This window comes from Pyxicephalus adspersus, chromosome 11, assembly GCF_032062135.1.
Source record: "Pyxicephalus adspersus chromosome 11, UCB_Pads_2.0, whole genome shotgun sequence".
In the NCBI taxonomy this organism is placed as follows: Eukaryota; Metazoa; Chordata; class Amphibia; order Anura; family Pyxicephalidae; genus Pyxicephalus; species Pyxicephalus adspersus.
In genome coordinates, this window is record NC_092868.1 from 41,844,492 (window position 1) to 41,859,261 (window position 14,770).

At 38.6% G+C, this 14,770-nt stretch overlaps 1 protein-coding gene across 2 annotated transcripts in view; it reads right to left on the reverse strand.

The window, feature by feature from the left end:
- Window positions 1–4,210: 4,210 nt before the first annotated feature.
- Window positions 4,211–14,770, reverse strand: part of LOC140341302 (Golgi integral membrane protein 4-like) — an 82,014-nt gene continuing 71,454 nt past the window's right edge. For both annotated transcript variants that reach the window (XM_072426944.1, XM_072426942.1), the window contains exon 12: window positions 4,211–7,002. In XM_072426944.1, coding sequence (XP_072283045.1) covers window positions 6,916–7,002 — 87 coding nt within the window. In that variant the 3' untranslated portion in view covers window positions 4,211–6,915. The remainder of the gene's footprint in view (window positions 7,003–14,770) is intronic.

Here is a 14,770-nt window from a genome sequence, read left to right on the forward strand (position 1 = left end):
GCTTTTTAATTTGTCCAATTACTTTTGGGTATATCAGTGATCTTCACCTCTGCACATCATTTGACAGCTGTCATTTTCTAGCAGCCCTCCCCATCCATCTGTAATGATAATGATGGCTTCCAGCAGAACACAATGGAAAATGCTTCGGTCAATGTGCAACTAACTGCATTGTGTGTCTGTTGATGTGCAGAGATCCAACATTCACACACTGCATCCTCTTGGACCCTTCATTCATCACTGGGCCTGAATATTGTCTGAATCAATCATATTGTACCATGGGAGTCTCCATTCTATCTGAACAAAACATATCTGGCTTCCAAGAAGATTCTGTAAAAAATAAAAATGTGGATCTATTGCAGGCTCATGAAAATGCTTGTTGTCAGGCTGTCATGCCAATGTTTCAGTATTTCCTGAATTACTTACCCAGCAAAACTACTCGGACGTGTTAGATCATGTCGACTAAATGGGCTGCATACTTGTTCAGGCCAGAAAGCACTCAGGTCATGATGGCCTGCCAGGTTCCTCCAGCAAAATATGCAGACATGGAAGATCAGATTGAACCACAGAACACCCCCCTTCCATTCTTTTATACTTACTGAGATAAGATGTCAGACTGTACAGACCACTTTGTATTTCTATCAGGATATTTATGCATTTATAGAACAAAACACTTTTTAATGTATATTTAACAAAGAGGGGCAAATGAGTTTGTTGACTTCCTAAGTAAAATCGTCATATAAAGCTAAAAAGCAACTCCAGGTGCTAATTTCGGCTGCATTGACCCAAAGCACTCACAGGATCACATAACTGAGAGAATTAGTTCTTTTTTCTTTTTCCTGTAAATCAGATACAAACTTAAGTTTTGTGTAACCTGAAAGGATCTGCAGGTTTCTTGGCTCTATTCCTCTGTGATCTCTCACCATCCCAGTGTCCCTCAGTGCATCAGAACAGGCGCCCGGGAAGAATCACTGACGCATACACTCGTATGGTATCAAGCAATCTTCAACTTTATTGTAACAAACTTCTGGTTTATACATTAAAACAATATATCCTAGCACATGCTCATTAGAGTACATAGATACTAGTTTATCTATTCTAGATCTAAAATTAATTGGCCACATATTTTCAGACACGTACAAAAGACCTCGTAATTCATAAATAATTGACCTTATCTGAGTTAGCAAAATTAACAAGGACACTCGTCTCGGCAGAACATTAGATTTATAGAATCTAAACAACCTAGGAATACATTCATAACTAAGCTAGAATCTGAAACAAAATGGAGTGTCTCGGGCAACAAAATGGAGTGTCTTAGACCCTTTCATAACCCATTGCCATCACATCACACACATACTGGTGAGTAGATCTTCTGTGTTATTTGCACTTATGTGTGATTCTGATCATTTTCACATTTTTTAGTGCACTGGGGAATTTGAAGTGCAGACATAAAGGAACATGGAAAAACCTATTTATCGGAAAGAAAAATATGTTCCCAAAGCACTAGATTTCCAGGATGTCTTTCATGGATTAAACCTTACAGTGATGCCTGGATGTAAAAAAAAGTTTGGGTAGGTAGAACCTGTTCACTTTTCAAAGATTAATTATATATTGTAACTGTAAGGTATCAAAGTAATAACATAAAAAGTTCTTCCATTTAATAGCCTGCAAGTCACCAACCTAAATGGCATAGTTGAATGCAGTCCGGAGGAGAGGGGTGCACCCGGTACATTGCTCCGGGGCCTATAAAGCTCAAGGCGGCCCATAAAGTCCAACACGTTGCATAATTTTTATTATATTTGAATATTTATTTATTCAAGTAATTTAATTTTTATTGTATTTTTTTAAATTTTGCAAATCTGTTTAGTTTTAAAATTAAAAAGGCACATGGGTCACAGGGTACTTGACAGCAGTCAACAGTTTTACGAGGTAAGAGACATTCAGAGAAGTCATGTGGTCTACAAGGGTATTCCGCGCTCGTTGGGAAGTGACAAAGAGGAGGGGGTTCCAGGCGCAGTGAGAAAAAAGTAATCAGCCGGCAAACAAATACGTCACGTAGTCGCCGCGTTCAGACACTGCGAAATTGGGAAAGCGGACTAAGCGAACCATTGTGAACAGTAGAGAAATTAAACAAATATATTACTTTTTTATTACATTTCTACCTATACATACTTATCTAAATGTATCAATGTAATTTACGATTGTTAGAAATAAATAATTATATACACACATACATGTGTATAGAATTTTGTATAAAGGCCCACACACCTTCTTTGTATCAGGGCCCGGGTTTTCTTTCGGGGGCCCTGGTTGAATGTATGGTTTGGTATTCTGGCACAGCTACTCTATCAATAAATACCCCACATTCATGTCATCTTGAAAGACATACATTGCAAAAGTGTCTCAGGTTCTAAAAGCAACTATTTGCACATAACAAATGAAGTTTTTTTTCTATTATTTTTCAAATTTATCTTTAATTATCTGAATATTAAATTGGGGCAGCAGCACACCCACTTAAGAGGAGGATTGATACCTTTTTCTCTAGCATAAAAAAATGAAGTTGCTTTGCCAGTTCTTTGCTATAGCTCACATATTCACTGTCCTCTCCCTAAAACCCCATTGCAAATATATATTTTAGAAAAAAAATGTGCATTAATATGGTAAAGCGAACTATTTGGTACACTATTTTAGACAAATTTTTATGTTTTTACTTTGGTAAAAATTATCAGAATTTTTTTTAGCTCTATTGAAGGCTATACAGATCCCTGAAATGTGTTGGCTTTTCTTGAACCTTTAAACACATTTCAATGTCATGAAAGTTATCAGTGTATGGAGCATTCGTTTGAACTTTCACACTGCATTATCAGGTATTGCTTGCATTTATTTTGCTTCTTGTTACCTGTAAACACATAGAACATTTTGTTCCTACACTGCCAGGCAAGCAGCTTAATATGTCTGCCTGATAAAGGAAAGCCTGGAGCATGCGAGTGAAAGGAGTATAGGGAAAGGCTGGCATGACGGTGCAGACAGGCAGGAAGACTGCAAAGGGTTAATTTTTAGGTAATAGCATGTGTAGCACGTGCAGCACGAGGAGAGGGGAAGGGTGGGATGGCGGGAGAGGTGCAGGGAAGGGATGAAAGGAGGGGTCAACTGGTAATAAAAAGGTCAGGAATGAGACAATAGGGGCTTTTTACCAGGGATCAGCTAGAAAGAAAGTTTTCCCTCCCTCCCTCCCTAATTTTATTTTGTTTCAGTGTTTGGCGGTTGAGGTCCTCGGGGGAGTGGTTTGTTTTGGTGACATTTATGTTGGGGACCCATCTAAGGTATGGAGTTCCGGCGTGGTAAATTGTTGGTGGGGGTCTGCACTAGGAGGGGTATGACGTTCCTGAGCTGGATGTATGGGCGGGTGGAACAATTTCAGGGATACGGTGCAGAGCCCAAGGTTTTAGAAGTGGTGGACCTTCAGAGGACCTGCAACTAAATTGTTTCGGAGTTATACTAAAATATGGTTGTTGTTTATATTGGTTATATTTTGTTTATTATTATATTTGTTCAGTTAAAATAATTTTCAGTTTTTGTATGGTTATGTATAGATATATTTATATAGTTCTAAAATAATATTTATATTTATATATTTATTATTTATTCGTTAATATGTTATTTTATGTTATGTTATAATTTGTTTAATAAAAGGCCTACGGGCCATTTAAGCAACAGTTTGTGTGTTTATTGTGTGTAGGTAGTGGAGTTAAGGTTGGGAGGGGGTAGGGGTAGTTAAAGATTGAAGGGGTGAAAATTTGGGGCAGGTTGACTAAGCTATGTCTTGCCACAGTCAAGACTGTAGCCAATGGCCATAAATGTCTGACTTTTCCTCAGTACTTGGCGAGACACTTCTTGCAACAACCATGTGAATATCAAGTGTCAATACAACTGCTTTAGGTCAATGAAGCACCTTCATTCCTATCATCAGTTAAAATTTATGATCTACTATAAAGAATCCCATGAAGCTGTTTTATACTCTACTTACTGTGCCATTCGTGTCCTCCACCTCTAGGTCTTCTAGGAGTAACGAGATTCAGCACGACTGTAGACCGTTCACTTCTTCCATGTGCCTGCATGCTGAAAGTTACTAGGGGTAACATCACATGTAACTTTAATAATTGATGCACATTGGAAATTCCCAGGACTATAAAAAGGACTCTTGCACAGAATACATATTTAAACAAACCAATTTAATATGTGGATAGTGCATCATATACATTGATTATTGTGCAACCTTTTGGTTTAAATAAGGACGGGTGATGATATACCCTTTGTCTCCATGGCATAGATTTTACTTCAGTTTGGAAGGAACCTTTTGTGGAGCTCTGCCTGGTCTGTGTGCTGCGTTTTGTAAACCATAATCAAGCAAAAGGAATGCCTGGAGCAAACATTCAATATTCTGGCTTTGTATTCTCCATTCACTGCTCATCAGTTAGAATCCCATGCCCTCTCATATTTAAAGGAAATGCCGGTAAAATAACCCCAATGCTACATATCAACAAGGCCTGTGTGGTCATGCCTCCTTTTTCTCAACATTTATAGATGTAATGGCAGAAAAAGCACCAAGCATTTCTGAATCTTAGGGACTCGTATTAAAAGAAATACACTATAGGACTAAAGAAACGTTGACACCTCTCCAAAATCCATTCTGGGGTACCCTTCCATAAAACTCAGACATATTAGGTAATTTTGAGCTTAAAATCATGTGGTAAGTTTCCCAAAGACTTGGAGGCTGGTATGGGAAGCTTGAGTTGCCTGCGGAGATCCCTCATCTCAACCATTAGAATGAAATGAAATACCAACTGCAGTCTAGATCTTCTCATCCACCAATATTACTTGTGGCAGACCTACAGACTGGAAGGGAAGAAGGGGATAACTCCATGTTAATGAGTTCTGAAATGATCTGATGGTCAGATAACTCAAAACCCTTTTTTATGAGTTTAATCTAAATGTTAGTGTAACAAGCAAAGACATGATTGCCCTTGGCAATGGCGAACAGCCTAAATATTTAGACCAAAACACAGCCAATGTCTACACCCACCAAATATAGAAAGCATTTGTAAACCATTTAACAAGCTTGGACTAGGTTTCTGGAGAACCTAAATAAACGCTGAGCAGGCATGAAATTGGGTGACATCGCTGCAGTAAATGCAGGAACGTGCCAATCTCATGCGCATGCATGAGATTGAGTGTTTTTTTTTCTTATTGAAGAAAAAAAGCCTCCTGGGAATGCGTGACATATGATTACCAGGAGGTGCTTTTTTAAAAAAGGGTTTTAAATCCCCCTTCCAAAAAAAAATGAGTATAATTTTGCTTATAAGTAAGTATATCTTGGCATACCTGGATACTTGGCAAATGTCTTTGTTGTAAATGAATATAAACACCTAAAATGGGCAAAGACATTAGATGCTTTTCTCCAGATTTTTTAGGCCACAATTTGTATGAAGGACAGCCCACTTGGCTTCAGGATTATATTACATGCAGGTAAAACCTTACAAATCTTTCTGTGCTTCCTCACAAAATGTGCTATAGATGGATGATGCTGGTGGCTATCACTTGCTGACTACCTTTAGCTCTACCAATGGAAGGGTGTCCACCTTCTTCCACCATAATGCAGCAGGATGACTCTCAATCTTTAAGATGCATTTCCTATAATGGTAAAGTAAAAATTTACCATGAGGCCTCTCTAGATAATAACCATGTGTGCTACTTCCCCCACCTCTTAGATTGAGAAGGTCCTCTCCTCCTCCTGTGTCACTGTCTGTATCTGTCTGTCATTGGCAAGCCCTATTTATTGTACAGAGCTGCATAATATGTTGGCACTTTATAAATACAGTTTATTAATAATAATGGTAAGTGGAGAATGTTAGGAGTAGAGGTCTTTGCAAGTTGCACAATATAACCCAATGAAATTTATGATATCTAACCAAATGTAAAATGGTCAGTTTTGGACTTTCTACCATTTGATGAAAAGTTGGCTGGCTTATTTTATTCCCTAATATTTCCAAGTTTAAAGCCTAACTCCAGTCAAACGTTATTTTGGATACATTGGAGAAGGGATACTTGGGAAATTCTGCCATACTTCCCATTGAATGTTGCTAATATCAGAACATGATGCAAGGGAAAATATCCTCAAAGGGGGGCAAACACCCAAAAAGTTTGTAACTGAGCTTTAAAATATAACTCCTTCATTGTAGCAAAGGAAGTAGCAATGGTGTTGTTGAATTTGTATTACATTAAGAATGTAGGACTCGAAGATCATGGGACTTAAGTATGAAATACCAGCATGGAAACCTCACAACTAAAGTCCTACAGAGAATAAAAATGCCACAATTTGTAAACCCAACAAGTGCCTAACACAAGTGGTTTCACCACTGAACGGTCCCTGTAATTGGCATTTAACAAACAAATTTGTATCTAGGCCTTAAAAAATTCACTCAGGTGAACATGCTCTATAAAGGCTTCCTGATAAAAAGAATAAATCATTCTCTTCTGTGCCTAGGGAAAGTAAAAAGAAAAACTCATAAAAAGTCACTTCCACTCTTCAGTTTTTGATAGTCAAGAAACAGAATTCAGATAAGAAACCTGCATTAGCCGCACAGAAGTTATAAAAAATAGATATATTCCTCATTTACAGTCACAAACAGAGAGCAAGGCATGTCTGAGGCTAGTGGAGCACAGACGGGAATTTGTCCGGTAATAGTCCCAGGCCTTCTGAATGTGGTTTGTATACAGGCAAGTCCATGCTCCAGCAAAAAACTGGATATAAGTTCAATCCATGGTTTTAGCCATCAGTTTGTATTCTTCTGCCTCATATATCAAGGCTTAAGTGCATGTTTCAGTATATAAAAAAAGGGATCAGCAAAAGCCTTCTTTTCAGTTCCTTTTATCGATTTTTTTCACTACTTGATCTTGTACTAGCTCCAATTCAACGCCATTTATCGCTTCACCACCCCGCTCATCCTGCAACAAGATACAGACAGTCACACATTAAAAACAAAAAAAAACAAAATGTTATAGCCATGAAGGTTTACACTACAGTCAAAAAAGAACATTTTGATTTTTTCACCTTTTTTGCTAATCTTCTTGAAATCTTCTCAGAGAGTTTAGGACTGGATGGGCAGACATGCAAATACTTTATACAGTATTTATTTCATCCCCCAGTCCCAGCTCTCATGGGTACAAAATATTTCAGCATACTTTGGGTTCTATTTATAAAACAGGGAATCAGACATTCCCTCAAACATTCCCCAATGTTTGAATCCAACAGGTCCATGTGTTTCAATGGCAGTAATTGATTCCCTCAATGGGAATGTCTAATTCCCTGATTCATAGAGCCCTTTATGTCCTTTTAATCAGCAGTCGCCAACCTTTGGGGCCTCACAGACCACTAAATTCATAATTAATATGAATTTGTTTTAAATACATTTGTAAAATAATGATCTTCCTAATGGTGCCTGATGAGGACTATGGAGGCTCTAATTGATTGATCAGCTCACGGTTAAGTGAAGTATTACTATATTTACTATTATCATTAGTTGTATTATCTTTGGTATTACTAAAGGTATGCTAAATATTTGTTTGCTTTTTCTCACTCATTATGGGTTTATTTCATTTGATTCTAAGACCAAACAATAAAATGATACTTATCAAAGTCAATTTGATGCCATTAAATATAACCATTAAAGAAAATACACAGTTAAGGTCATACTTACCTAAAAGAGCATCTGAGAAATAAATAAAATAAAACAATCGGATGAGAATAGGTATTGGCGGAGCGGGGTGACTGTTGTAATGGTGGAAACAATACTGAAGCGTACGGCTTGGCAATGGTTGCCTCATACAACATGAAACTACACTGACGTCACGCTGCGCCTCCCTTGTTTTTCGGTCACAGTTTGTGAATTTAGTGCAAAATAAAGACGAAAATTATAATTCAGAAAATAAGAATTTATTGGAATATTAGTGGTTGGCGACCCCTGCTTTTGATGTACGATTTTATACTATTCACTATCCATGACTATACTTTGAAATATATGGTACAAAGGCTGGAGCGAGACCCATTTGTCTGGCCTGCAACATTAAAAAAAGTTATATATGGTTTAAACAGGACATGCTGGGGAAGACAACATTGTAGCCTGTAGATTTAAAATAAATTTACTCAACACACTATATGGAACCAAAACAGCAGCATTTATTGTGCCAGACTTATCATACAAACAGATCAATGATTGGTTCTACAACCTGGTTGACTCTTTAAAAACAAAAACAGAAAATTATGTAAATTAAAACTTTGCTAGTCCTTACTGCAAATGGTGTTGGTTCTATTCTTGTTTTCTTTACATTTATGGCAAGACAAAAACCCAAATCCTAAAACAAATGTTTAAACACAAATCTGGCAAGTAATATGCACATTTCAAGGATATGCATTACAAAAGTTCTTTAATTACCGTATGCCACATAGCGATTATATGTAATTACTGTTCAATTCTGCAATAATGCAATACAGTTTACCTTGCTAAAATTTAAGAACTCTTATAGAGTGTTGAATATGTATTACTTTAATCAAGCACTTGGTGATGTTTTTTAAAATATCAGTTTAATCTTTTCTTAATTGATTTGATTTGTGGAGGCTTGTTCATTTAAAAATGTATTAATTCATGTATAAATTTGGCTGTAAAGCTACAATCAATTTGCTTGTCTTTGTACTAGATTGTTAGTTAATGGAACAGCAGGATGTGTTTAATTACTAAAATTACTAAACACGAGCAAGAAACATTGCTTGTATTGGAAATAACTTTAAAATGCATATCAGGAAGGAATACTCTAAAAAATCATCTTATTTATACCTAGCCTCCAGCAGGTCATCCTTACAGACACCTCCAAGGGAGCGAAATTAGGGGCTTGCCTTTTGCACACCTATACCCGTCCCATTTGCTATGACGCTCCCAGGTTATGTCCATAATTCTGGCATACGGTTACATCCTGCCGGCACCTCATTACTTTCCAAATTGCTCCAAGTGCCTAGTTCTGTGTGCCATCAAGACATATGGGAGAAATCAGCAAATTGGGATAAGAGCATTGCAATTTCAGCCCACAAATCTGATGCAAAAAAAAAAAAAAGACAAAGAAGAGTTGTGCAGTCAATGTTCCAGGGGTAATCAAAGAGTAGGGGAATCATAAAGGGGAGGGAAAACATTTAAAAATGAAATGTAGGAACCAGAGTTGCCCTATAGGGTGTGGGGTCAGGCTATTTCCTATACCATGTTAACTTCAGTGTGTGGATTTGCTGAATAGCAGATCAAGTGCAAAGATGCATTGTGCCCTACTAAAACTTTAGGAAAACCATCCTAAAAAAGTTCAGTTCTGCATTATGTTACATTTATTGCTAATCAGTGACCTAGAGTTATACCAAAAAAATTACACATGGCTATCAGATATATATTATTGTAATAATTTTGTATTTTGTATTAGGGCATTTGCTATATGGTTAAAAATGCACGAATACCAGAATGGGCTAAAAACTGAAATGCAGCAAGAAAGCAGGGCAAGCTGGCAGTTTGGCATTCTAAATGTTTCGTTTTCCCTTCAGGGTATTAAAAACATTTCCTAAAAGAATGATAGTGTAATCACTTTTTGTGGAGTCAGGCATACAATATATAATAGTAACAGAATATCACAGAAGCCTCCCGTAGAATTCACTTTGTGCTTGTACCAAGTCTCATCCAAAATGGCAGTCAAAAAAAACCTGCCTGCCTCCCAAGGTCCAAAATAAAAGAATAAATTAGATCTGACAGAACTGAACTTGCAGGGGGAGTTCAATTTGATGGCTGTGCTTCTATCAATCACAAGAGTGTGCAATCACAGCAAATTGTGCACACTGGAACTAGGCGTACAATAGAGTTTAGAATGAAGACAAAGAAAATAAAAAAGGTCCTAAGGCATCGTAATATTTTCTTCTCATCAAAGTTTTGTAAACTACAGAAGTCCTACTTTAGTTTTCAGGTCCCCCTTGTTTTTATGAACTACAGATGGGTCCTCCAAACTCACATATCAGGAAAATCATCAATTGGTAAATAAGGCACGTCAAATGGTCTTCAGTTTTTTGTTTTTTTTTGGTTGTCAGTGTCCAATCCTTCTGTAGGCAAAACTAAAACCCCATGGCACAAGATTACATGTGTCCCCCCAACTGACAATAACAAATAAAGCCATAAAAACACATCACACTATCATGTCATGAATACATTCTTTGTTAAATGGTATTTAAAGATTAAAAACCGTACCAAATAATTAAAAATAGATATACAAATATAGTATATTAGGTTTGGTTTTTTTTCTATTTTTTAGTTTGCACCAAAAGATTCCTCTTAAAACCACATCTTGTGCACACTGTACATAGACTGAGGATTGCAAAGTCCGTGCTTCATGATTTCACCACAAGCCACAGTCCAGCATTACGGTTATACAAAAAACAGGAAAGCATAGTAAAATATAATGTGTGTAACTTTGTTAGCGTTGGCTATAATTTAATTATAATCAGCCTGTTTCAGCAAATTGTTTCAATAGCCTTATGTACAAGTCTTCCGGGAAGGAGAAACTTCCTCAGGAAAATGCAATGTCTGTGACCAGAGAACTGCAGTCCACATCCTGTGTGGCTGTTGGATAGCTAGATTTTATGATTAGCATTGATTTAATAAAGGTGGACACAGTTCTGGTGAAACAAAAAAGTGCATATACCTCATCACTTCACATGGGGTCCTTTTACAACATTGTGTTGTGTATTTCTGTGTCATGATATTTCTCCATACTAAAAACTTATGAGGAATAAAAACTACAAGGGATCTCACGATACAAATAGCTAAACTCACTTGTTTATCTAGGTGGGCTTATTTATCCATAAAGAATTCTGTACAAGCTTTCATGGGAACTGTGGTGCAAACACTCCTGGCCAGAACCCACAATAGAGGGGGTGCTGAGAAGTTCCTGGCTTTGTCCAGAAAGAAGAGAGCCAGCGTTATGAAATAACACATTTACTCAACATATTCCTCCCTGAGACTGATGCACTTGGTACAGCATAGTTGCAGCTTTTCTAGACCGTTCAAATAAAGGTCCTTTGGTTGGGCCACAAACCAGCTCTCAGCAGTATCTTTTACGTCAAAAATGTCCTCAAAAGGTTGCCCTTCAGGTGTTTTTTCAAATTCAGGAACAGATAATAGTCAGAAGGGGCCAGGCCAGGTAAGTAGGGGGGGTTGGTGGACCAATTTGGAAACCCAGGGTGTTCAATTTGGCAGCCACAACGTTGGACGTGTGTGCAGGTGCATTGCCCTGCAAAAAAAGGATCCCTTTGGTCAACTTTCCATGGCATTTCATCTTAATTGCCTCCTTCAGCTGGTCCAGGAGGTTAGCATAATACTGTCCAGTTATACTAGAGGCCTGAGGTAGGTAGTCCACCAACAGAATACCGTCTTTGTCCCAGAAAAGAGACGTCATGACTTTTTTGGACGATTTCTGGGTTCGGAACTTCTTTGGCCATGAGGACCTGCTGTGGCACCATTCCTATGAATGTTAGTTGGTTTCAGGTTCATCCTCACTAACCTAGCCAAAAAGACCTATGCAGCTTCAAAATGGGCCAAAACGGCTTTGGATGCTTCAACTTGTTCCTTCCTCTGATCACTGTTCAAACATTTCGGCACCCACTTTGCTGAAAGCTTGCGCATGTCTAGGATAGTGGTGAACAAACCCAACACGCTCCCGTGGGATGTCAAGTATCTGAGCTATGTTTTTTTTTTTTAACTTTTTTTGCAGATATTCAACGGTCCTCAATAATTCATTGAGGCTCATCTTCAACGGTGAAATGCCCAGTCTTGAAACGAGATATCTAGGTTGTGACAGTGCTGTAGGAAGGACACTTCTCCCCCAGTGTTTGTGACATCTTAGTGTGAATGTCCTTTGCTGACTTTCCCTGGAGAAACAAAGACTTCATGGCGGCCCGTAACTCAAACGACACGAAACTTGCTTGTGCCTCTGCCATGACCGCTTCTCACCAAAAGAAAAAACAGTTTTAAGACCTGATATTTGCACAGTTACATACTAAGATATTAGGCTATCATATGCCCCCACACTTATTTTTCTATTTCATCTGGAAAGGGGCAAAGCCAGGAACTTCTAAGCACCCATTCGTACAGCAGTTCTTTGTTATTTTATTTTTATTTTACAATTTAGCTAGAGTAAATATTTTGTGCCTTCGATGGCACCTGATTGGTAAATCTAGGCATGGCATCAGAAGAATGAGAACTTGGTAGGCTAACATAGGGAAAGAGCAAGGGTGTCACCAGCATGCATTAGAAGCCTGGAACAGGAAGGGGTGGGAGAGTGGCACACAGTATAGTTTGCATGCTCCAAAAAGTTTTGTCAATTACCTTGTGCTGTACAATGCAACATTGTTGGATGCATGGAGAGACTAAGTACATTAATTAATTGTTGCTGGCTAAAGCAAGTCATTAGCTCATATTCCTAGCTTTGCTTTTCATTGTGTAGCTGGACATGTCCTTTAAAAAACAAACCTTGAACGTGAAGCCACTGGAGTGACAAATGGTTAACATTTGGCAGCTGAAGCAGCAGATTCGGGAGCAATAGCTCTGTTAAACCCTCCCAGACATTCAAGGCTGCACAGCTGTTCCCCCCACTGAGCAAAATACCAGAGAGCAGTCCTAATCTTCCTGGGCTCGGATGCGTGAAGGTAACTTGGCTCAAGCCAACATTTCCTGGCAAATTCTTTAATCCAGTTCTGCATACTACATAGTGATGGGGCTCTGCTAAGGACAAAAACAGAATTTGATAATATAAATGAATTGTTAGTATTCATTTACTGGTATTTCACTAACCACGTAAGTGGAAAAGCAGACAGCTGGTGATCAAACACATTTGGCTCGATCATGGCCCAGAAAGAGGACATGCTTGAACATACTCATCTCCACTTTTCTAAAAGTTGACAATTGGCCCTTCCATTCCTACACCACATTACGTGGTGAAAATCACCTGAAAATCACAATAAGAGACCAGCAGCAAGGTGCAGGTATATGTAGTGTTTCCACCTTACCCCAATCTCCCCTCCAGTACTATAGAACATATTCTCCGCTGATGATCCTGATGATCACCAGCACCAAAAGGCAACAAAATATAAAAAAAGTGGAAGGAAATAAGTGTTTTATTCAAAGAAATATTTAAAAAAATAGGCAATATACTCCATGCTTTAGGATAATTAATTAGGTTTTGGTTTATCTCTAACTCTCTAATATAGGGAAGATGAATAATTATACCAGTAGATTCTATTCAATTTACTGTCAAAAAGACTGACATAAGCCAGTGCCATTTCATTATTTTACGCTGCCCTGCGATACAACAATGGATCTTTTCCTGCAGGCTCTTTCTCTTTTTTTCACGGTGACAGCAAGACGTTCGAACCCGAGGAATCAGCCCAGATGTGCGCTGTCACTTCTGAACGCACACACAATCTGCAACGTGTTTAGAATAAGACATGTTAGGCGAGGGAGCCACGATGCATGATAATGTGCACAGTGAAGCTTCACCTTCAAATCCAAAGAGAATCAGCCAAAAGGACCATGTGATGAAAATATGACAAGCAAAAAGGTTATCGGAGGTAAATAGATTGTGCCGATTACATCTAACTTTCACTGCCAGGGTCCAAGACAGAGCAGGAAAATTTTTCCACTTCGGTCATTTCCAACTCTAAGGAGGAACCTTGTTAATTATACCTACTGGGCTGTGTAATTGTATTACCGAAGGGGGCACTAATATTCGGTAATGAAAAGAAATAAATCTAGCGGAAATTACCACGCATAATCTCTGTGTGTAGCACTGTATTTAAACAGTACCATGACTTTGGGAACAATACCTCCCGTTCTTTAGGCTCCACTTCTTTGGTCCTATGATCCCTTCTTCTTATACAAATGTATTATCAAACAGTTCACCGAGGAGCTGGACCATCTACAGGCAGTCCTAGGCTGGAGACTAGGGCAAGGTGAATGTCCAAGGAATAAGACATAAGACCAAGGTGAATGTCCAAGAAATAAGACCATCTACAGGCAGTCCTAGGCTGAAGACTAGGGCAAGGTGAATGTCCAGGGAGTCCAGCTACTACCCTTACTGTATATTTCTGTAGTAAACCAAAAATGCTTCAGGTGGTTGGGGGTGTGTACCTCCTTGTTCCTGCACAAGAGATGATGGACTTGTATGTAGTTGTTGTTTTATGGGGCAATATCAGTATAGAAAATGCAAAAAGGCTGGCAATGCCAGATAAAGGGATGGAGCAAAAGCCACTACCTTGCCTACTGCCCTGTTTTACCCTAATCCATCTAATTTTAGGAGTCACAACACTGTCCCCACTGCAGTTTTTTGTGAATTTACAACCGAGGCTGCATGGAACAATTGAAATCAACAATGAAAAATTAAACATTACTGTAGAACAGGGTTTATCAAGCCGCATACTCATGTGCAATTATAGTCATTGGAAAGGATCTTTCACAATCCTTTCCAACAACTAAGGACTGCACGATGCATGAACGAGAGCTGTACATACAGCACCACTGTGCTCTATGGAGAGGGAATGGGAAGAACGACGGAGCGGCACCCCGCTGGGCGCTCTTCCTCTTCCCTTGCATTAGGATCGTTCATTGTCTGTGGATCCGCCAGGACAGTCTTCGGACGATGG